Here is a 24409-nt window from a genome sequence, read left to right as displayed (position 1 = left end):
TTTAATGCTCTTGGGATATCTGGAGCTTTGCTGGAGAGGAAAGGTTTTTCTGTGTAGCCTTATGTTGTAACAGAGGGTCTTGACCGGGCCAGAAAACATTCTTGGAGTTTTATACATTGTATACATTTTCCTAGGTACAGTCCCTCAGATTCACATCTTAAAGGTGTGAACCCCAAAAGTTTACGAAGCCCCTCAAGAACAAATCTATGCTATTTCAGGTATGGATTCAAGATCCAATTCTGTTTTACAGCCACCCGATCTTGTACACAAACTTACTTCAGACAGGACCATACGGACACCAGTATTATTCAGAAGTCTTTCAGTCAGGACTACATAAAATGAACAATTTTCCTAAACACTTAGCTTAATGAGAAAGCAGTCAGTGGGAACTGGAATTTGGAACAATTAAGAGGCAAATGGTTGGTTTGGAAGAATAAGTAATGAATTTGTTTCTCAGTCTTATGTTGACACCACCAAAGCAGAAAACAAACTGAGACGTCTCTGGCTGACTTCTGTGATGCTCAGTTCTGAAACTCTGACAGCCAGGCCCAAAGGCGACCGCGCTATAGATGGTAGAGCTGTCAGTGATCCTCCCTACCCTCACTACTCCACATCCCAAGCTTTCTTGCTTTACGCTCAGTGTAACAGAGTATAAATTGGCCTTGATGAGGTAATACATGGCCTTTCTTGTCCAACAGAATAAAATTGGCCTCTTTCTATTTAAGAAGGGACACCGAGGAAAGGAAATGGAGATGGGGGTATAGATTTCATATTTCACAAATCATAAAAAGGAAAATGGTCATTTATTACCTCAACTTAAACTACATTTCCTCATCTCATAAACACAACTGTAATTTGGATACTATCTGAGTTTTCATCTTTTGGTGGGGTGGAAGATTGAGATAGGGTTCTTCTGCATAGCCCTGGCTACCCTTGAGCTCAGAGACCAGATTGCTTCTGTCTCCCAAGTGCTAGGCTTAAAGGTGTGCACCACCACTGCCTGGCTTATTTTATTTTTTGATCACTTGTTAAGAGACACAAAAATTAATGGTTAGTTAGCAAAAGCCTGCTATGCAGAATTGAAAATCTGAGTTTTTCTGGCACTCCACCACCCTGCTGCTTAATTGGACAGGAAGAAAGCAGAAGTCAGTAACAGAATACAGAGCAGACGAGAGGGAGGAAACTGCTGGGTTGACCATAAATGGAAGATACTCATTTGACAACAGAGCAGAGCCAATGCCCATCACAGGCAGAGCATTCTAATAACAATACCATTTAGCTAAACTACTGATCAACACAACAATAGATACTATACATTTAGGAAACATGTTCTTAATTATTTCAAGCTTATTCTAAAATACTATATAATTTAAAAGAACTGCAAACCAAAACACACAACACATTATTGTAGGATACAAAGTAAAACCAGGCTTCTAAAATGAAAGGCTTTCAAACGCCTGAAAAAACTAGTTAGGAGACTAGTAAATGTAAAATAGTCATCTCATTACTTCATTACCAGAATATGTGAGAATATATAACGTTCTTGAAGGTCCCTCCAAAGAAAAGTCTCAATGAGAAACACTTATACACTAAAATATTTACAACTCTTCAAAACCAAATTCCATATGGTAAAATTAGTAAAGCCTAAATTAGAGGTAAACCATGAAACTAAAAGTTAAAGCAAAACAGTCTTTTTGGAATCTACTTGTTAAATTCCCTTGCTAATTTGTCAGTAAGCGGGGGTCGCACGACCACTGTAAACACACCGAGAGCCCGACTGTTTCCTGTGAACACTGGTGCTGAGCTGGGAAGACCACAGTTTACCTAGATCCCGCCTGGATGCGGAAGGTGGGAGAACCTTAGCACATCACTGCTGTGACACCAGGAGGAAACGTCAAGGTCTTTTCTTACGGATCACTGTGTCCTCTTTAGAGATGCTAAGACGTCTGTACTTCAGCACTGCAACTTACTCCCAATGCTGAGCATAATTTTCTATTGATGGAATTCGACTTTTGGGGAGAAGAAACTTAAACAATCCCAGGAAATGAAGAAAATACCAACTAACTCTTCTGGGCCGTGACCTACTTTGCTGAAGAAAGCACTAGGGGCGGGATGGAGGTGACACCATGATTTTCTCCACTTATACCAATGATCTACTTATAAGACATACAGTAGATTCTAAATTCTGCTCAACGGTGAACTCCTTGAGAACAAGGACCTACTTTATCTCCTTACGGTCCCGAAGGACTTAGCCTAGAACAGTGTTTTGGCAACACTTTACACTGTGGGAAGCTGAGCTTGGCAGGTTTAATGTGCTCAAATATGGTCATTGTAAGCAGCACTGTAATTCAAACAATTTCCATCACATAACTCATTGTTCTTTAATTTCTTTAAAAAACATTTTTTTTTTCAAACAGGGTGTCACTTTGTAGCCCAGTTTAGTCTTAAACCTATGATCCTTCCGCTTCATTCTCTCAAGTGCTAGGACCACAGGCGCAGCCCCCACTCTGGGCTTTCCCACTCCAATTTCTAATACTACATGGCAGAAGAAGTTAGGCAGCAGGGACAGCTGCTTAGCTGCCTCATCAAATGATGCACAGGAACTAATGTCTGAGAAGCATTCTGAAGACGAGAAAAGTGGAGATGAGCCAGATGTCTGTGGAGCCCTGGCTGTCCTGAAATTCTCTAGAGACTATAGGATCACACTGGCCTGCACCGCCTCTGCCTCCAGATGCTGGGATTAAAGGTGTGTGCCACCACCGCCCAGCACATATGACCCCTTGTTAAAACAGTAAGAGACACGAAACTTTGAGCAGTAAGTTAGCAAAAGCCTGTTCTGCAGAACTGAATTTCTCACTGACATAAAAGTATATACTATGCATTATGTTAGCATCATACGTGAACTTTTCCCCCCTCCATAAATATTAAAAACAAAACAACCACCAAAGCCCCAAAGACCCTTCCAAAATATCTGAGGCATGTGTGTCCTGAGATGTTGATTATCAGGAAGGAGAATGGGGGTGAAGAATGAAGTGATCCGTGCAGGCACAAGTGTCTCCTTCTCAAGTGTTGCTGGCTTCCACCACGCCATTTCCCCAGGCAGTACGCATACCTACTTTTATGATGCGTACCTTCTTCCTGTAGTTTTTTGCGAACTGTATAGAGTATAGTGCTGACTCACATGGAAAGACTAGTCTTCTCAGGTCCTTACTTCAACCTGTGGTGCCAACACCACCAGAGGACTATTCAGACTTCCTCTTCCAGGCAGGTACAGTGTGGAGACAGCTTTCCATCACGGAAACGTCAGCTTCACACACTCAAGGTTTCCAGGAGGACCCTGGTCGCCTGTCAAATCTCAGCGTCAGTTGTCAGCTCAGCAGCCAGTCTGTGCTAGAAGCACTGATTTTCATAAAATGAACATTTACAACTCTGCAAAGCCACAGCTTAGAACATTACCATACTCCCAACTCTACCACAGGTTTAGACATGAAGCATTTATTGTAAGTTACGTTTAGAACTGGTTCTGTGTTTTGGCTGTTGTGAATTCCTAAATATAAAGAGTACCTCAGATGTTCTTCCTTATTTATGCTGGACTGCTGTGTCAATGAAATACAATGAAGTTAGTTATTCCCCTCAGAGCTAAGAGGGGCGGGCACTGAAGCAGCAGCTGGTACCGCAGCCACAGAAGTCTGCCACACCTCACAGTGCTTTCCCGCGTGTCCTCAACTTGACACTGTCTATTACAAACATGTCATTTCCAAGTTTGAGGGGAAAAACAAATAGAACAGAATGTATTATACTAACTTTTATACACAAAGCTGTGACTGTATTTGACGTTGTATTGATTGTTTCCTATTGGGGACCTGACTATAACAATCAATCGCATGGAGATAATATGACACCACCTAGAGACGGAGATACAGAAAGTACAGGACAGCAGTCTCTATCATGTGACAGACAGGAAGACTTACTCTTACATGCTTACTTAGGGGGGTTAAGCCTAAATTAAATTAGGTTTATATCTACAATTCCTTAAGCTTTAAATTTATTTTTAAAGGCCAACAGCTAAATATTATCAACATGCTATATTTCAAATCACAAATATATCTTAACCTCTTAGATTCTAAAGACGTGGGTCAATTAAAAGTTACAGGTAAACACACATTCAACACACACACATCTACCATACTGTTAGACTGCCAAACGTTGACAATCATTTTAATTAATAGTAAGGTAAATTCAAGCTGATGCACATCTTAATGGTAAGTAAGCAGCCTGAAAGAAACCCATTAAACAGATTAGGAAACAGCAGACGCCAATCTTCCAATCCACCTGCACCTGGTTGGCAACACCATCCTCCAATAAAAGGAAACGGAACACCTTTCCCTAGGAGGAACATCCCATTTACCCCACATGGGGTTTGAAAGCCGGGATAAAAGAGGAATTACGCATACATGATTAAATCTCTTGTTTGTTAAACCAAGCTTTATTGATAAAATGGAATTCGGAATATCTTACTAGGGACAGCAGCAGGCCCAGCCAATCATGATAGGAACGAAATGTGGCAGTCTCCCACTGAGTGGGAAGCTGCTGCTTGCCAATTAGTAATTAAATGTAAGAACTCATAAAGAGGTGCAGAGAATCAAGGCATGTTAGCCCAAAACTGGTAGATGCTCTCATGAATACAGAGGGTCAGCTGTGACACTCTTGGCTACGAGGAGAGGACATCCTACAGACAGGTGAGAAGGGGTGGCTGCACCAACAGGCCAGGCCCTCGCCAGGACACAGAGACGACAGTTCTCCATACACCCTGATGTATAGCTTTGGGAAGTCTTCATAATCATGTGCACATGAGCATCTAGCTATGTGGCTGCTGCTGCTTTCCCTACCCCAAGTCCAGATACAGCATGACTATGTCTGTTGTGCCACACAACAAGCCAAATTTCCTTTATCATTGATAGTGATTTTAAAGCAGTTCATAATTAAATATGAGCACTTTGTACAAGGACAATTACACTTTACAAAAAACCAAAATCATACAACAAAAATTGCTGGAGTCTGATTTACAACATGAATTACGGTTTGAAATCACGCTTACATAAGTCTCAAATTTACAATAAAAAAAAAAAAAAATCCATTCTGGGCTGGCTGTTCCATCGCTGAAGCTGTAGTCCCTCACCCATGTCGGACCCCTTCCTTAAGTCGGTGATGGATGTTAAAGGCTCAGCAAGGATGCGCTGATCTCTCTCCCTTGGAGGCAAAGGTGAAACCATGGCTAGATGAGCAGCTTTACCACATATCATCAGTTGACGCAGAATCCTTCACATGGGGGAACAAACAAAACAAGGCATTAAATGAAACCTTGAGATACTGAAATGTGTCACTTTCTGAATAATGCAGAAAGACATCAGGCTTTACAACACTCATTGCTAGAGCTTACTTGGTCATTAAAGAATGTAAATGAAACTATGAAATACTAATATTTTATCTGTTTTCTTAAAAAATAAAAACTTGTTTGGCCTGGCCCCACCCACTGACATTTTCCACAAACAAACAAATAAACCCTTTGATTTGGGAAAACAGTGAGGATGGACAAATATATCATTAAACTGAGAGAATCATTAAAAATCGTCACCTATGTCATTTTAAAAGTTCATAAGCTTCAGTGAGCTTTACAACCCTGCAGAGCACGGGAGAGCAGCTCTCAGTGACTCCCAGTTAACAGTAGAAGAAACTACAGTCCTCTGCCATGCCAAAGCTTGAAGGCAGGGACTACTCTAGTGCTTTAGTGACAGAAGGCTCTGGCCCAGGACTGTGGCAAAGATCTTTGTAAGCATAAAAACATCATGGCAATGAACAATCAAAATTCTGCTGCTACTCCTCATAAAACTCGGAATAATCCAAGATTCTGAGCTAAGAGATTCCTAACTTAAATGGTGAAGGTAGGTCTTCCAGAGTTGATCAACTGTAGAGACTGTCTTTGTTTGAGTGAGAGGCCACTCACCATGCTTGTGTCCCCAGCCACTGGGACTCTGCTATATGCAGAGACCAGACCCAGCAGAATTCACAGTACTCACTGAGGCTGCACTAGGAGAACAGTTCCACAGGGAAGGGTGTGCACTGAGGAGAGGGAGAGGGAGGGGAGCAGAGCGAGCGAGCGAGCGAGCGAGCGAGCGAGGACGCTACTCACAGTGTCGTCGTTTTTGTAAGGGTTCAGTCTATTGTAAACGGCTTCAATTACATTCCGCCTAAATGTTAAAAACACCAAGTTAATCCTTCAGAAAGTAACCCCTAGCCTGGTGTTCATTAAACTCCAAAAAGTAATCTTAACACTTTGAGCACATTTAGTTTAACTTCTGTGGTCAGCACCAAGCCTGTCAACTCCTGTGTCCTAGTGTTAGAGAGGCGTGGTTACTCTAACACAGAATAAATGTAACAGCTCAGTGCACTAAAGAACACTAGAGCAAAAAGCACAGTTTAAACTAAAAGTATTTATTTTAACAAGCCACCAGCTGGTCTCTCTTTAACTCTCATTTACATGTGTGTGCACATGTGTATGGAGGTCAGAGGACAGTTCACAGGGATCTGCTCCTCTACCTCTACTCTATAGGTTCCAGGGGGAAAAGGCAGGCCGCCAGGCTTGGTGCAGACGCCTTCACACAATTATTAAAAACAAAACAAACAAACAAACAAACAAACAAACAAACAAAAAAACCCAAAGAGGGCTGGAGAGCTGGCTCAGTAGTTAAGAGCACTGACTGCTCTTCCACAAGTCCTGAGTTCAATTCCCAGCAACCACATGGTGGCTCACAACCATCTGTAATGGGATCCGATGCCCTCTTCCTTCTGGTGTCTGAAGACATCTACAGTGTACTCAAATAAATAAATAAATAAATAAATAAATAAATAAATAAATAAATAAATAAATACATACATACATACATCTTTAAGAAAGATCTGGCCTAGGGAGTTAGTTAGCTCAGCTGGCAAAGACGGTGTTATCTCACAAGCGCAGGCCCACCTGGGACCCCAGCACCCACATGGCGGCCTGCACCTGTAACTTCAGCACTAGAAGGGAGGTGGGAACAAGCAGAGCCTTGGACCTTACTGGTCAGCTAGCTACTGAGTTCTGGGGTAGAGTCCCAGTGTCAAACATAAGTACAAGAGCAGAGGAAGAGGCTGTCTGCCTTATGTAACCTCTGGCCTCCAGTACGTGTACTCACACACACACACACACACACACACACACACACACACACACACACACACACACACACACACTAAAGCCTACATGGCCCCTATTTCAACTTGAGCTGCAAGTGTGCAACATCTGTGCCAGTCGTAAGTCACACTGGCTAAGGACAAGACCACAGCTTCAAAATGGAAGCAATGTTAACACGTTACAGTAAAAGAATCCACCATATATAATGTCTTCGCTTTTCTTGACATCCCTTAAAAAAAAAAAAACAAACCAAAAACCTACAAAACCCCTAAAATGTACATTTCCATGACAAGTATAGAAATTAGTCTTTACGTTTATTTTATTTTAAAATCAGGCTGTGTGTGGTAGTACAGGCCTACACCTCAGCTTGTGCAGCTGAGGCAGGATTAGCTGCGTTAGGAGCCAGCCTGGACTGTACATATCTCAAAAGGAAAAGAAAGAAAAAATAACAAAGCACTTGCCTATCGAGCATGTGGCTTCAGTACCACACCCCCCCTCAACACACACACACACACACACACACACACACACACACACACACACACACACACACACACGCTACAGCCTCCACACTTCTAAAACTGACTGGAAGCAATATGTACAGTCATATCAAAGATAGTCACAGAATGAAAAGTTTTCAAAAAATACAAGTTTGAATAGGGTCTTTTCTAATCCCTGGTGAAATGATCACAAAAACTATAGGTAAACATGCAAACTACAGAAAATGAAAGAAATGGTCAAAATATCACTTAGTGCCAAGCACTAAATGAAGGAAAAAATAAAACCCTTAAATTCCATAACGTATACTGTTAATGACAGATGTGTAAGCTTAACAGCTACCACACATCAGTATGGTTCCAACCATACAGTATGGTTGTGATACAGGAAGGGCAAAAAGGTCTACCCTTTCTGACAGTAAACACTAACCAACAATAAAATACTGGAAAATACAGACATACAGAAAACATTGCTCAGATTGAAGACAATCTTTAAAGTGTTAAGTCATACAAGAGTGACCACAAAACAAAAAAACACACAAAAACCAAAACAAACAAGGAAACCCAGTGTTACTATAGCCACTTAATACGTTTGTAGTGTCATATACTTTCATTTAAAATATTCTCACAATATTATTCCATTTATTCTTTGTTACCCAAGCTTCTACTAAGAAGGATCTCAGTACAATCATTAAGGGTGATGTTCCAGTACTGATCCGAAACAAGCACACTTCCTAACAGTGAGGACGCTCCCCAGACACTCGGAGTAAACGCAGTTCTCTACACACATCGGCCAAGGGCATGCACAACATACTCACTTGCTTGCCAGTTCACCCCCTGGTGGGAGGCTGGGGATGTTCTCACTGGCTAACGTGCGCATCACATGGACTAAGTCAGGGACGCCTTCCCCCTGCTTCTTTATGATTTCTGGGAATCAGAAGTACTTTTTTTGTAAGTGTTATCAAAACTCAATTTTTAAAACACTGAAACAAAAGCATCTTAGGTATCACAGTATTTACTTTCACCACACCTGAGATTTTCTAAACAAAATCAATCACTTATCCTCAAAAATTAAAGAACAAAGGATGTAGGAAAAGATGAAATATTTACTTCAATAAATAAAAACAAGACAAAAATGTAAAAAGAAAAAAATACACCTAGTTAACTTTATCTGTTACGAAATCAAGGACTTGTGCACACAAATGAAGATTTCCTTTTTTTAAGATGCTGATTAGTTACTGTTGAGATCAACTCCTGTCCTTACACTGGATTCAAGTTTTCTGTACTTTACCTAGGAAAATACATTGCACATACATATATACATACATAAACAAACAAATAAATAAATAAACAAACTAACTCAGGACTTGAAGAATCCTTTAAGTATAGGGCAATTTACATCTCTGTCTCTATCATTTAACCCATCTTTATAGTTGCAACATGACTTAAATACCATGCACATTATAGACCTCCACATCACTGCAGGTCAATTTTCCTCTAATATAGCTTTAAATGATATATAGACCATTCCCTTCATTTGTTATTTAAGCAAGGTTTTAAATGAAAAAGGTCTAAATTTAATGACAAAAATATTAAGAACAGAAAAGACTTAAAAAGCTGCATTTAAAATTAGTTTCAGAGCATCCAGTTACTAGGTGTGCACTGAAGCGACTACAGATGCAGTGTTATTCTTATCACAAAACAGCCCAAGCCACAGACACGGAGCCTTACCAGGACTCCAAACTAAGTCAAGGCATCATTGGAAACTTAGCAATTTATTCTCAGTGCAAACTTCAGCTAAAGGCATTTATAACTTTTTATTTCTCAACATTTACATTAAGAAATTGTATTTTTCTTTGCCACTCAGGCAAGAAATTATCATTTTGTTCTCCAAGTGTAAACACCTCTGAAATTAACAATGCATATAAAAAATTTAATTCTCTAACCACACCTCTAAATTTTACTTCACACCATTAAAAGCACAAACAAGTTAAAGACATTGCTACCCGTAAAATCTCTTTAAATGGTTCAAAATTGTCCTTCTAAAATAAAGGCCAAATTTACCACCTATTATATTATTGTATGCCTTCTTTCCTTAAAACAAAAACAAAACAAAACAAAGCAGTCTTAAATCTGAACAAAAAGCAAAGATCTCAGATTTGGTTTGCCAAATTCCTTTATTGTGTAATCTTTAACATTTTGGCATATCGATTTTCTACATGGTTCTAGTGCTGAAAATCTACTATACAAAAATAAAGGGATTTGATGCTTACCTAAGCTACACAAGTTCACAATCTATAACTGTAACACACAACACAGTGTCTACTAAGCCAATACAATCATTTGGTTAGAGCTCTAGATACAAGAGAAATGAACACTGATGAGAAAACCCACTGTATTCGATGTAGCTTACATCTTCACTCAAATATGTTAGGATATTTTGTGAAGAATACAGGAAAATAAGTTATTTTAAGAATAATAAAGGCTTTAGAAACAATTAGAATCTCTTATTTGATGTGGGACAATCATTTAAACTGAACAATTACACTATCCCTCTTCCTTCAGCTTCTAGAAAAGTACTGAATGAGAAGAAAATTATTTGAATTGTTCTTGGACTATACATTTTAACGAGCTTGGTACTTTCATAAAGAATATGTAGGTCACAAATTCTCTTGTGTTTCATGAGCACAGACACGAACATAAGTGTTCCCTGCACAAGAGTGATTTTTCAGGGAGCCCAGTGAGCAGCAGCAGGGGCGAGAAGGTCACACAGGTGACCCTGAAGTGCCCGAGGACTACAGCACAGCAGCGCTCTGCTTACAATGGAGGGGTCTTTACAGCCACTCCCTAAAGTAAGGGGGACACAACAGGACGAGGGGAGCACTATCCTTTCCAGTGCTGTAGACACAGAACCAGGAATGTTGACAGCACATCAATGAGGCTTAGTAGGCCACAACAACTTAGTCAAGGCATATATTTTAAAAACAAAAAGGTATTTGGTGCCTGTTTTAGAAGCTGTGTATCTTCATTTAAGACATACATCATTTACAGTGCAAAGTTACATTCTATGCCTTTAGATAGCAGCAGCTTTAACTAACATTATTTTCTCTTTAGTTGCATCTCATCAGAGCTAAAAATACCATACTTAATTTATGACATATTACCTCCAACTGCATGGTAAACACTTGAACATAGCAAAAATATTGACTATTAATGTAAACTCTGCCCAGGTGGCAATTCTCACTTGATAGTATGAAATATAAAACTTAAAATATAAAGTTATATGTAGTGAATGTTTGATAATTCCACCAAAAACTTAACTTTAAAATAAAGCACGCTTAAAGAGAAAAATAGCAATTTATTCCTAAACTGGATCTCACTTCATAATAAAAATACTAAGTACTTATTATTTCTTTATACCAATAAAACGTATGCCTGGGTTGAGGTGCCAAAACATCAACACGAACTTATCCTATGCATACTTTTTGGCTTCATATTTTTCTACTGATCAACAATTTACACCAATCACTGTAACAGTCTACGTATTTTTAACTTTACTGTTTTATCTACAAATAACATGTTGGAATTATGTAAGATGTGGAAAAATTACACGAGCCTTAAAACTAGTGAGGAAAAATGCATTGACTAGTGCACTCGATGAGCGAAATGCTAAACAGTACAAACACAGACATTACCATAAAAGGAGGGAGGGGATAAGAACGAAACCTTCTCGGGCCTCTAGAAACACTGCAACCAAAACCAAGCATGATTCTAACAGACAGATTACAAATGAAATTGAGCAATTGAAAGGGAAAATAAAATTAAGATGCACACTAATTTTCATAATGAAGACACAATGAGACACAAAAAGACATGGTAGGTAGGTCAATGTTTGCATGCCAATTACGGTATCAGAAGAGTCAGGCGTACTTTTTACACGGGAGTGCTTCTGCTTCTAGGGCCTGCACGATCTACATACTTACTGTATACTCCACACAGTGAACCTACTGTCTATGGAGACAATGATTAGGCTTAAACTTGGTGAACAGCTTCAAAGATCATGTGAGGGCCAAGGTGCGCCTCAGAGGGAAATGCTTCCCTTCTGCCCAAGAGACCTTAGATTTGATCCCCAGTTCCACAACCAACAAAAGATGAATTTCTCCAAATAGTTAAAAGCATTCCTTTTTCCCCTTTGAGGCGCCAGCACTTCCCGTTTGTTCTAAGGTGATCTGCAGAGACATCAGAATCACACTCCTGGGGCTGCAGGCTACTTTCTCCATTTCCCAGGGGAATTCCCGCCAGGCCTGTGCTGTAAGCTCAAACACTCACGACTTAGGAGTAAAGCCAAAGTCTAAAAGCTGTGGGACCTGGCGGTCGTCACTGACCTGCTGACCTTCAAGTTCTCAAAACCAAAACAAAACCACCCAAAATCCAACCAACCATACACAGGTAATTAAAAACATTCCGGAGACTTGGAGTAAATGTGCACATCTTTTCAGAGAGAAGACATTCAAATGGGGCCATCAGGCTTTCCTGGCGTGGGATTACTCATGCCAGGGAATTCAACAAGAAGCTTACAGCCGTGCTTCAGTCACTTGCACGTCTCCTAACCATAGTGCACAGGGCCCGGGACACACATCCAAATAAATGGTTACTACAGAACATCCTTTCCACTTTTACACACTGAGTACTACATGCCAAAGGCTGTAACAAACTAAAGCCTTTCTAAATGTTAAGACTTGTGCTGAAGGGTTTGGTTTTTAAAGCAAGCTACTTATTTTTGTTAAATGATCCACCTTCTACTCTGTTCTCCAGGTACTTGTCCAGCTCTGCCTCCTTCTTCACCGCCTCTGCTGAGACTTTAGGCGCGTTTGGAAAGCAGATCAAAATCACACTCATGTTGTCTCGACTTCCCTGGGAAGAAAAGGCCAAGAGAATGTTTGATTTTCCTTCTATTCTTTAAAACCTTGATTATCTTTATAACTTGCCAACTGTAACTACATCGTTTATTTGTAAGGAGAAAAAAATAGGCACATATATGGGAGGTCACGAGCCTCCATGCAGCGCACCAGCAGCATCCCAGAGGAATCGTCCCAGGCTACATCCAATGTGGGAATATTCTTTGGTGACTGCTCTGCTTCAAGCAGCCTACCATGTGGGTAACGTACAGCCGCACGCGGCCATGAAACATGGCAGAGACTGCCAGTACTGGTCTCTACAAATTTATACTTATATGGGTTAATGAATGTTTCTGAAGTACAAATGCCCACTCAAAAGGAAAACTAGAGCAAGTTTATATCTCTCTTTTCTTCTTTCTTTTTCTTCCTTCCTTCCTGTCTTTTTCTTTTTCTCAAGACAGGGTTTCAACAGAGCAAGTCTGGCTGCCCTGGAACTCACTTTGTAGACCAGTCTGTCCTCAGACTCAGAGATCTACCTACCTCTGCCTCGTGTGGGGATTGAAAGATGTGGGCCACCACGCCTGGCCCATACTTCACTTCCTTGCTTTTAGTATTTAATTGAGCTCTATGGAAAACTGACCCTACGTATAGTAAACAACAAATAATTCAAATAGTTTAATATCAAAGACAGACTCTTATAAGGAATATATAATTATAAATGTGGCAAGTGCTAAGGTACCGAATTATTTTAAGACAGCATGAAAAAAGTATAATTTCAATAACTTTTCAAGTTTTTATTTAGCTGATATCACTTAACTCTCCAGGACTCTCCAGCGAACCTAGCGAAAAGAGCCTTACACTGAGTGGTAACGACCACTTGCACCTTGCTCAGGTCTCCGAGATTTAGGAACTGACAGCATTCTAACTAGCAGTCTGTCACTCTGCTGCCCATTGAAAACTCACAGGCTAGATGTTACGTGAACTTTATTTCTGGCATAATTAAGATTTTTCACTGAATTGAATGTATGGATATATAAAGGTCTGTTTCCCGATAATAAGTCATGGAACATCACTGACAAAGAACAACGTGGTAGAAACAACAGGACGCTAAGTCAAGGACCCACATTTTCTAGTCTGGATGGTTGCGATTTAAGTTGTGTAACATTGTAGAAATGAATGCTGAGTTCTCCAGGAGAGTCAGCAGCATGTTTTGACTACAGATTTATTATCTATCAGTCTAGAGTACACAAACACACACACGAATCCTTGATAGCCCTATAAGTCAGGTATTATCTATATTTTATAGCCGGGAGAGGTTGAGCAACTTGCTTAAGACGACTGAAGAGTACAAAAGTAACAGAGGTAGGCCTTGATCCCAGGTCTGCCTGACTTTTAAGTCCACAGAACCTTATCTGGCTTCAGCTTCCTTATCTGTAAAATAAAGGGGTTCGACTAGCTTATCTGTATACATGATTCCACTGGATCCACCTAACAGCCAAGAGCCCCAGACAGGGTAATCTCTGTTCTCTCTTATATAACAAATAAAAAGCTTACCTAACTCAAGTCATGGGTTCTCATAGTAAGTCCTTCTGACTCTACATCCAAGACTGTGTACTACACCATACCCAATACTCAATTCTTTTGTATGGATGCTATAATCACTGAACTAGAATTTCAAAGCATTTCTAGAACTTACAATACTGAGCTACAAACTTTCCCACCCTCTTTTTCTTTTTCTTTTTCTTTTTTTCAGAGCTGGGGACCAAACCCAGGGCCTTGCGCTTGCTAGGCAAGCGCTCTACCACTGAGCCAAATCCCCAACCCCACTTTCCCACCCTCTTACTCATGCACACGGATCTTTTTACCTCTAATTTCTTTTGTAGTACTAAAAAGCCTAAGTACTTGGGGGCTGGAGAGATGGCTCAGTGGTTAAGAGTGCTGGCTGCTCTTCCAGGTCCTGAGTTCAATTCCCAGCAACCACATGGTGGCTCACAACTGTCTGTAATCCCTATAATCTGATTCTCCTTCTGGTGTTCATGAGAAGAGAATGAATACAAACACACACACACGCACGCACGCACGCACGCACGCACGCACGCACGCACACACACTCTCTCTCTCTCATGGTTAAGAACTAATCATTTAGATACAACTCTTGCAAACACATGGTGGTAACTGGCTAATTTCTGAAGTGCCCCTTTATTTTCAGTTGGTGAAGAATATCCTATATTTGTGTTTAAAAAAATCCTTTTGAGATCTACAGGCTCTAAGATGACTAAAGGGGAACAGTAACTATGGCAGAGAGTTGACTGAAGGAAAGCGTCTGGCTACCTTATACAAACAGGTGTCGACTACTTCATTGCAAACTTTCTCAAGGTCATCAGTGACTTCAAGTCTGGATCTCACAAAGTCACAGAGCTCTTCGTTGCCCATGACGTCCCAGATGCCATCACATGCAAGAATGATGAACTGGTCATCTTCTTCAGACCTTTCAATATCATGGACTTCAGGCTCTGGCGAGACAAGCTGCTCTGTGGGACCTTTTCCATGGACACATTTGTAATCAAAATCCCCAAGAGCTCTTGATACAGCCAGAGAGCCATTGACACGCTGAATCATCACAGAGCCCCCTGCATTCTGAATTCGTTCTTTTTCCAGAGGATTACTTGGTTTATGGTCTTGAGTGAAGAAGTGAACTTTTCTATTTCTACAAAGTAAACCTCTTGAGTCCCCACAGTTAATGAAATAAGTATGTTGGGGAGAAATTAAGACACCCACAGCTGTTGACCCACTTCTATCTGCACCGTGTTTCTTCTCTGACATAACTCTCATGTGTTCATCAATCTCCAGAAAACCTGTTCTGATTCCGTTCTTTACGTTTTCCACAGAAGGTGCTCCTGCAGAGCCTTTAAAATCCTGGTTATTGGTGATGTGATCTAACAAGTGCTCACAGCAGTATTTGGCAACCTGAGAACCAGCATGCCCATCATATACAGCAAAGAATGACCATGTCTCGAGTCCACTTGGCAAACCGATCACAGCCGTATGTGCATCCTCCATTTCAACTCGCCAACCTTGCATGCTGCTCAGGCCGTATCGCAACCCGTTGCCCTGGCCCTGGGCATTATGCTTTTCCATCTTTGGCTTGTCTAAAAATGCTCCCATTATGACTTGATCCTCTAGATCTGTAAAGGAAGAGAAATAACAAAGTCAGGAATTGTCTTTGAAATAAAACACATGTCTCTATGCCGAATCTACAAGAAGGAAGCTGGAAAAACAGAGGCTATGCCGAAAGCATTATTGCTGACTTGGAATGTGGAGATTAACAAGAACGGGAGGGCTGATCAAGTACAGCTCAACTAGACAAGCAGAGGGAACGAAATCACCAGGAGAAGAAGAGCTTGTATGCCTCTTCTGATACCGAGGGATCAGCAATGACCACTGACTTACATGAACCAGCAAGATTTCAGCATGCACTCAAGACAGGCAGTCTTGCGATTACTTATCACCAATCAAGAAAAGACAAATTAATTCATAGAACATACAAGTATCTTCTACTTCAGGTCCCTTGGCTGAATGCTCAGGAATTGTCAGCGTTTGATTCCAAGCTATTTAGTTTTGTTTCCACAATTAGAAACCTCTGTAAAAGCAAGTAATTTACTCACTCTGGTCTAAATTTTCAGAGTCTTTCTTTAAACCCTTGCACATTCATTCTCTTTAGCTAGAATATCCTGGCAAATGTCTTTACTACCAAAAAACTACACCTGTATCTATCCTTTAAAGTCTAGTTCAGACTTGACTTCCTTCATCAGACTTGTCAGTCTTTGATAAGACCAATCAGTTATTAAACGAGTCAGTTTCGATTTTCAAGTCGCAACAAAATAAATGACAATTTTACTATACAGAATGTAACCAAGCTAATCTCATAATTAAACTAATAGTAATTGCAAGTGTCATTATTATGCTCTGAAGACCCTAGGAATAAAACATATGAGAGATTCAAAGGGTCTAGGTAGGCTCATCTAATCCTTTGCCAAGATTTAGCCAGATCTCAGGTCTAGAATGGACTCATACAGGCAGACACAGGAGGTCAAGATTTAGGCTGGCCCTTGCTCAAACAACATTTTAGTAATGCAGACTTCAGTCCAAGTAATCAAATGAGTCATACATTAAATAAAATCTTGAAATAGAATACAGTATCAGAGAGAGAAAGGATGTTGAGGAACTTACTGTGTTAATAATAATAATAAGCATGAAGTTCTGAAACTAGGATATTAAGCACCAGTAAATGATAAATTCAGAAATGGTATGGAAAACCCCTTAGAGAAAAAGTAAGAAATTTTGTTCTGTAGCAATTACCCCTCCCACCTTTTTCTTTCCTCAAAAACTCATGCACTGGGAGAGAAAACTCAACTAACTCCTCCCGACTTCCACTTGTGTGCACACATGCACATGTACTATAAAACTCAAAAGATTAAATTTAAAAAAATTTCCATTTGATTTATAAGGCATATCAAAGTTGCAAATCTCTGGGAATGGGGGAATCAGACGGAGTACATACAGTATGATGGATTAGTTAAAATCGAGATCTGGGGGTTGGGGATTTAGCTCAGTGGTAGAGCGCTTGCCTAGGAAGCGCAAGGCCCTGGGTTCGGACCCCAGCTCGGGGTGGGGGGGGGGTAAATAAAATCGAGATCTGTGGCTCAAGCCTATAATCCTAGTAGAGGCAGGTGATCCCCTCACCCCCTGCAAAAAATCTAGAAGGGAAAAGAAGCTAGTGGATAGGAATCAAAGGGAAAAATCAACTCAAATCTACAACTGGAAATAATAAGGAGGAAGTGAGTCTATCACTAGAAGTGGGGAGGCAGGAGTAAAACTCAAACTGAAGTTCATTTAATAGACAAACCAACAAGAAAAACCAGGAACCACAGATTTTCCCAACATCAAGCCCTAAAGAACACCGCCAACATTAGACTGCTAAGTTAAACACTGACTTTACTTCTTACTCACAGTGTGACCACAATAAGTGTGAAGCCACTAGCTTTTCTGGATCCTTTTCATCTGTGTTATAAAATGTTAATCTTTCTTTTCTTTCTCCCTCCCCCGCCCCCTTATTAAAAAAAAAATGGTCTCACTGTGTAGCTCTGGCTGGCCTGAAACTCAGAGATCTACCTGCCTCAGCTCCTGGAGTGCTGGGATTAAAGGTATGGCTTAAGGTCCTGATCTTCCGGGATTCTTACAAGGAATAAATGTACAGTGCAGCCAGCACACTATAAACACTATAGATCACTTTCCCACCAGAGGAGGGAACCAGCTATAAGGGGTTTCTCTTGGACAACAGCTTTGTCTGCTGCTTAGCAAAAAGCTTGAGCATTATGTATGTTGGGGGTTGGGTGCAGAATCTGAACTCAGAGACTCACTCATGCTAGGTTAAGTAGTCTACCAATAAGCTATACATTTATCTCTTGTGTAACAAATACATTTTAAAACATACTTTAAACACGTTAATAGTAAACAGGGGATGGAGGCAATTAAAAAATGCCATTTCTTGCCTGGCTGACAATATCAAAGTTGGGAAGAATGTGAGGAAACAGAAACTAGTGACTGCACTGACAGCGAAAGCTAGGAAATATGCACATGCCAGCTCAGTGACCCTAGTGACCTATTCCAGAGCAGTGTGCTATGAACAGCAAACAATGCCCAGGTTATGGAGTCACCTTTGTGGTTGTCTGTCCTGTATCTTACAAGCTGGAGTAAGGCAACAAAAGTAAGCGAATACCATGTCTCCAAATGAATGTTCCAGATGTACACTTATATTAACAAGCTCAACTACATACATCAGGATTCTTACTATGGTCAGTTAAGGAACTGGGAACACACCATCTTAGAGAAACTGTCCCATCTGACAAAGACAATGTGTACAGTGACCATCACTAAGAGCTATAATCGCAAACCTCGGAAATAACCTGATTCTGAAAAGGCAGAAAAGATAGTAAAGGGATAGCATTTAACAGACATTGGACTCTATCATACGTTTTTCCCAACAAAAGGCAGTATCTTGTTGAGTAATGCAGAAAAGCAATTCTACGTACACATGTTATAGCATATCAACAAGGACAGTGGCTGCAAACTCCACGAGCACAGGGACTTTATTCACTGTGCACTCCAGCACTCAGAGCCTAACAGCAGAGACGCAATAGCACATCATAGTGTTAGTTTCTCTCTGGGAAGAAAAGAGACAGTGAGTTTAGGAAGCAAGTCTGGCTGTACTAAAGGGACAAGGAGGATTTGAGGAACAACTGCTTCCTCTAAAGTGTACTCAACTCTTTCAATAGTTACCTCTACCAACAAGTCCAGAGAAAGCCAAGTCATGTTTTAAAAGCACGTGGAATTCTCTTAAAAAGTAACCCATAGCCCACACTCTCACCTCTCAGCAACTAGACAAGATATTAGTGAATTATCACAGGCGTAGAAGTAACGTGGCGCCAAGCAGTGGTGGTGCACGCCTTTCATCCCAGCACTCAGATTCCGAGTCTAACACCTACTTGGGTACACACAAGTATTGGCAGCTGATCTGATGATCTGCATTTCAAAACAAAGTGCCACAGTGAACGTCATGAGTCCTTTAAAATGAAACCAACTTCTAAACTCACTCATTAAAGGTCCACCTGGTTTTTCCTGTGGTGCTAGAATAGAAACAAGCCCAGGACCTGGTATATGACACAGTTTATAGCAAAACTACATCCCTCTCACTAAGTTTGCCCCTCTCATGAAGCAAAGCTAATGTAATAATCTACTAGTCATGAGGCTTAATCTTCTAAGAATTAAACTGAATGGGAGTTCTAAAAAGCTCCTATGCTTTACTGTTGACCTTATAAGAAATGTAATAGTAAACATGGAAGCAACATGACTGCAAATTAAAAGGTAGAACAGATAAATAAGTGGATACTATTTATGCTATGCTATGCTATGCTATACTGAGCATCCCTATGTAACTCCACATTAGCTCCTAAACACAAAGTATTGCCCATTTTGGGCCATCTTTTAAAAAAAAAAAGACCAAGTCAAACTACATTTGTTTGCCTGTAGACACAGTCTAATAAAAAACTCCCGTTTCTATGCCAAATCGACATATGTAAACAATGTGAGGAAAATGATGCTCTTAGCAAATGATACCATATAATGAATAAAGCAGTATTTAGTGTGGGTATTTATGGTGGGGGTTGGTGAGATTCAAGGACATACTCAAATAACAAAAGATCACTGCTTAACTGGCATTGCAACAGGAAGGATGTTGGGAACCAAAGAGCCTCTGATGAGCATTAAAATAGATACAGTTATAAAGACGGGTGTATCTAGAATAGATCTGCTTAGTAGCAACCTAAAGGTGGAAAGGAAATTCAGAGAGAAGTGCACACAGTAAGAGGCAAGAAGCTTCTCAGGGAAAGAGGGGTTGGGAGGACAGTAGTAGCTAAAGGCATAGGAAGCAACGCACAGCATGGCAAAATGGGAGTTATATGCAGGAGATGCAAAATACATGTATACTAGTGCCATCAAATTTTTACACTTTATATAGCCCATCAGTGCTTCTGTCTGATGAACTTCGTCCTCGAAGGGTCTGCTGGCTTCTGGAGTGTATACTGAATAGTATCAGGGTCCACTGGCTTCTGGAGTGTATACTGAATAGTATCAGGGTCCGCTGGCTTCTGGAGTGTATACTGAATAGTATCAGGGTCCCCTGGCTTCTGGAGTGTATACTGAATAGTATCAGGCAACACACGAACAGCTACAGTTCAGGGAAGCAACACACACTACCTGCAGTCACACTTCTGAGAAGGATCACTTAAACCACACAAAGCACTTTTAATTTCCCAAGCCATGACAGCTACCTCGGGGTTGGGTATTTAGCTCAGTGTTAGAGCGCTTGCCTAGCAAGCGCAAGGCCCTGGGTTCAGTCCCCAGCTCTGAAAAAAAAAAAAAAAAAAAAAGAAAAGAAAAAAGGAAAAAAAAAAAGACAGCTACCTCAAGGTTATCCGTAGAAATGAAAAAAGGGGGGGGGGGGGAGCATAAAAACTAAAGCAAATTGGGAGTAAAGACCTTCCATGAAGGAAAACATAAAACAGAAATGCATCTATATTTACAAATGTAATTCTGATATAAATACAGAAGCAAGCTGTCAAGAACTATATCATAAACAAGAAGGCACAGGAGAAGAGAGGTGAGGCTGGGATGAGGCTCCAGATTTCTAGACAGACACTGCAATTCTACACATGGCATCACATGGACATGAATGATCAGGGCCTGTTAGAGACAAATGAAGTAAGTGCTCAAGGTTCTGAGAGAACAAACACAGTAAGAAAACCCAACTTCCCCAGAGTTAACATTGTTCCCTGCCTACAAGTCTGTATGTATCATTTCCTAAACACCTATACTTCCAAGAGGGGGAAAAAGTCTAAAATTATTATTCAAGGACAGGGAGACAGACACACACACACACACACACATACACACACACACACACACACACACACACAGCACCTTAAACATAAAAGGCTGTGTCTTTCATAAAAAGTCAAAAAGGTAGACTGTATTAGCTACAAATCAGAACCTATCAATCAAGCCAGGATGACACTGAACAATGCTGTCATTTCTTCAAAGGCATACTGAAAATCGTTTTCTGGAAATGAAAAAGATGAAAACCAGAAAGTTGCAATGGAGAGGACATGGGAGTGAGGGTCAGCAAATGATCCTTTCTGAACTCATCCTGCCTCACATGCATCTTTCCTAATAGACTATTTCTTGCCTATGATAAACCCTCCTGTGAGAGCTCTGGCGTTTGAGACTCTTCTGGGCGCCCACATTATCTTCCTGGGCTCTTTCACGTCTTGCTTTTTTGAGACAGGGTTTCTGTAGAGTGGCCCTGGCTGGCCAGGAACTTGCTATATAAGTAAGGCCAGCCTCAAACTCAGAGGTCCTGGAACTCACTGTTCAGAAGTGCTGGGGTTAAAAGTGTGTGCTATATCAGGCCTTGAATGTGGCATAAGTGTACTCAAGTGACCACCAAAACCTTCCTGCTCTCCTAGCTGCCGGTCATGTTCCTGCTCTCCTGGCTGTCCAACTGCTTCTCTTTTAACCTTTCTGAAAAGTGATGATCCCACAGTGGTGCTTGGCCAGGGTCCTCCAAGACACTTTACCTAATTAATTTTGAGCTGTGGTTTTTGTTTGTTTGTTTGGGGGAGTGGGGCATGGGAATAAAGGTTTTATTTGTGTTTTCATTGTGTGTATGGCTGCTCTGCTTGATATGCAACACAAGCCTGCCCAATGGTCACAGAAGCTAGAAGAGAGCATCAGATCCCCTGGAACTGGAGCTACAAATACAGACGGCTGTGTGCCACCATGTAGGTCCTCAGGAAAAGCAGCCAGTGCCCCTACCATCTCCCCAGCTACTATCTAACCAATGCCTCAAAGCTCTTTTCAACACTATTATCCCTCCAGAAACATCCTTCCCTTGACTGCTACATACCCACTTTACATACTGTTTCTGGTTCCCTACCCTTGTCTTCCTGAGAGGCTTACCCCCATCTCCCCAGCCATTTTAAGTATGGCCTTCTTCTATATGCTGCCTTCCCAAGCTCTTCCATCAAATCTCAAGGACTGTGCTTCTTAAATATTATTAGTGCATAATTATCTTTTTTAAAAACCTTTAAGATTTTATTTTATACATGTGAGTGCATTGTAGCTGTCTTCAGACACACTAGAAGAGGGCATCGAATCCCATTACAGATGGTTGTGAGCCACCATGTGATTGCTGGGAATTGAACTCAGGACATCTGGAAGAGGAGTAAATGCTCTTAACTAGTGAGCCCTCTCCAGCACTTTAAAAAAACATTTTTAAAAAATTATTTTTATTTTGTGCATTGGTATTTTGCCTACATGTATGTCTGTATGAAGGTGTCAGATCTTAGAGCTACAGATAGTTGTGCTCAATCATTTAAAAATACCAGGGAAGCTATCCACACCTTTAGGACTTAGTAAATAAACAGCAAAGCACTATAAAACATCACATTAGCCATGCATGATGGTGCAAGCCTTTAATAACAGCACTCAGAAGGCAGAGGCAGGTGGATCTCTGTGGCCAGCCTAATCCACATAGCAACCAATACATACTTTTCTCAAAACAAACAAATTAAAGATCAGAAGAACAAAAATACACCTTCATATTAAGATTAAGATGAAGAGTTATGTCTAGGGTTGGCAAGACAGCTAGCTCACTTGGTAAAGAAGCGTGTTTCTGAGTATGATGTCTAGAATTCAAACCTTGGGAACCAAGAGGCAGAAGGACAGCTGATTCCTACAAGTTGTCCTCAGATCTCCACATGCATGCCATGACACCACCACCCGCGCACGCATGCGTGCGTGCGTGCGTGCGTGTAGCCAAAAACTAAAAAAACCACCCTAAAAATATATGACTATTTAATATGTGCTATTAAAGAGTTCCTTTTACCTTAAAATCTAATTTTCCTTGCTGGCAAAATCAGTAACTTTATTTGCTTGCTAATTAGCTTGTTCTAGGATATGTGTAAGAAGTTAAGGTTAAAAAAAACTGAACTAAGGGAACTGGAGAGATGGCTCCGCAGTTAAGAGCACTGACTGCTCTTCCAAAGGTCCTGAGTTCAAATCCCAGCAACCACATGGGACCTCACAACCATCTACGATGGGATCTGATGCCCTCTTCTGGTGTGCATGAAGAAAAAGCAGTCATATACATTAAATAAATAAATAAATAAATAAATAAATAAATAAATTGAAAAGCAGAAACAGCACAAGGCAATAAGTAGTATACAAATCTAGTCAATAAACTCCCATCTAGAAGCTGTTACTCTTCGACGGGCAGTGGTAGCTCACACTTGTAATCCTAGCACTTGGGAAGCAGAGGAAGACATCTCCTGGTTCAAGGCCAGCCTTGTCTACGAGCTTCCAGGACAATCAGGGCCACACAGAAAAACCTTGTCTGCAAAAAACATAGAAATAAAACCTGTTTTTATTAAAATTGTGGATATTATTTTACTACAGAGAGATAAATTTACAAGAAAAAAATTTATAGTAGCTAAAAAATTAAGCCTGTCAACAGCAGTAGCAGTCAGACCTTCAGAAGTTGTTGCCCTCTCCCCATTCCATCAACCAACACACACACACACACACACACACACACACAGTGTCACTGCCTCATCACTCCATGAGGAGAACAACACTGCTGCATTCTAATTAGCAGCATAAAGTCTAAGGCTTTAGTTCAATCTTGAGTCCACCTGCCTGCTTCATTCAAAGCAACAAAACAAAACAATACCTGTTGTGGGGTGAATAACAGCTCCGGAAATTACCAGGCCTTAATCCTGTGCTACCTAATTTTGGAGGTCAGAAAGATGGTCTTTGTAGAGATTAAGTTGGGAATTTGAGATGGGAAAGTAATCCTGGGAGATCCACATCTACGTGTCCTTGGCTCAGTTAGAAAATAACTGGCACACGAAAGTCACCTGACAGCACAGAACCGTCTGAGGATGGTCACCTTGTTACTTGGAGCCATGTGGCTACAAGGCAAGGACTAGGATGCAAACAGCCACAGAAGGAGAGGGAGAAAGCCACTGGAGTGAGCACATTTCTCCAATTTCTTGACTATGACCTAGACCTAGTGACACCTACTTTACACTAGAACTAAAGTGCTTTAAACCACTAAATTCATGGTAATTTATCAAGTCAGCTGTGAATACTAATGCCCAGTAGTACTCAAGGGC

The 24409-nt window shown here is 40.7% G+C and overlaps 1 protein-coding gene across 4 annotated transcripts in view; it reads right to left on the bottom strand.

The window, feature by feature from the left end:
• Nucleotides 1–4465: 4465 nt before the first annotated feature.
• Ppm1a (protein phosphatase, Mg2+/Mn2+ dependent, 1A) overlaps nucleotides 4466–24409 on the bottom strand; it is a 41631-nt gene continuing 21687 nt past the window's right edge. Inside the window, exons 1-6 of one of the 4 annotated variants that reach the window (XM_063261552.1) lie at nucleotides 18710–19199; nucleotides 14949–15802; nucleotides 12516–12633; nucleotides 8538–8646; nucleotides 6191–6248; nucleotides 4466–5319 (exon numbers count right to left, since the gene is read on the bottom strand). In XM_063261552.1, coding sequence (XP_063117622.1) covers nucleotides 5290–5319; nucleotides 6191–6248; nucleotides 8538–8646; nucleotides 12516–12633; nucleotides 14949–15802; nucleotides 18710–18713 — 1173 coding nt within the window. In that variant the 5' untranslated portion in view covers nucleotides 18714–19199 and the 3' untranslated portion in view covers nucleotides 4466–5289. Of the gene's footprint in view, nucleotides 5320–6190; nucleotides 6249–8537; nucleotides 8647–12515; nucleotides 12634–14948; nucleotides 15803–18709; nucleotides 19200–24409 lie in introns of those variants that run through there. The other 3 variants (XM_039111787.2, XM_039111786.2, NM_017038.2) reach the window with 3 other exon arrangements.

This window comes from Rattus norvegicus, chromosome 6 (assembly GCF_036323735.1).
Source record: "Rattus norvegicus strain BN/NHsdMcwi chromosome 6, GRCr8, whole genome shotgun sequence".
Lineage (NCBI taxonomy): Eukaryota > Metazoa > Chordata > Mammalia > Rodentia > Muridae > Rattus > Rattus norvegicus.
The sequence above is the reverse complement of the archived record's forward strand: the minus strand, read 5'-3'. Positions and strand labels throughout refer to the sequence as shown.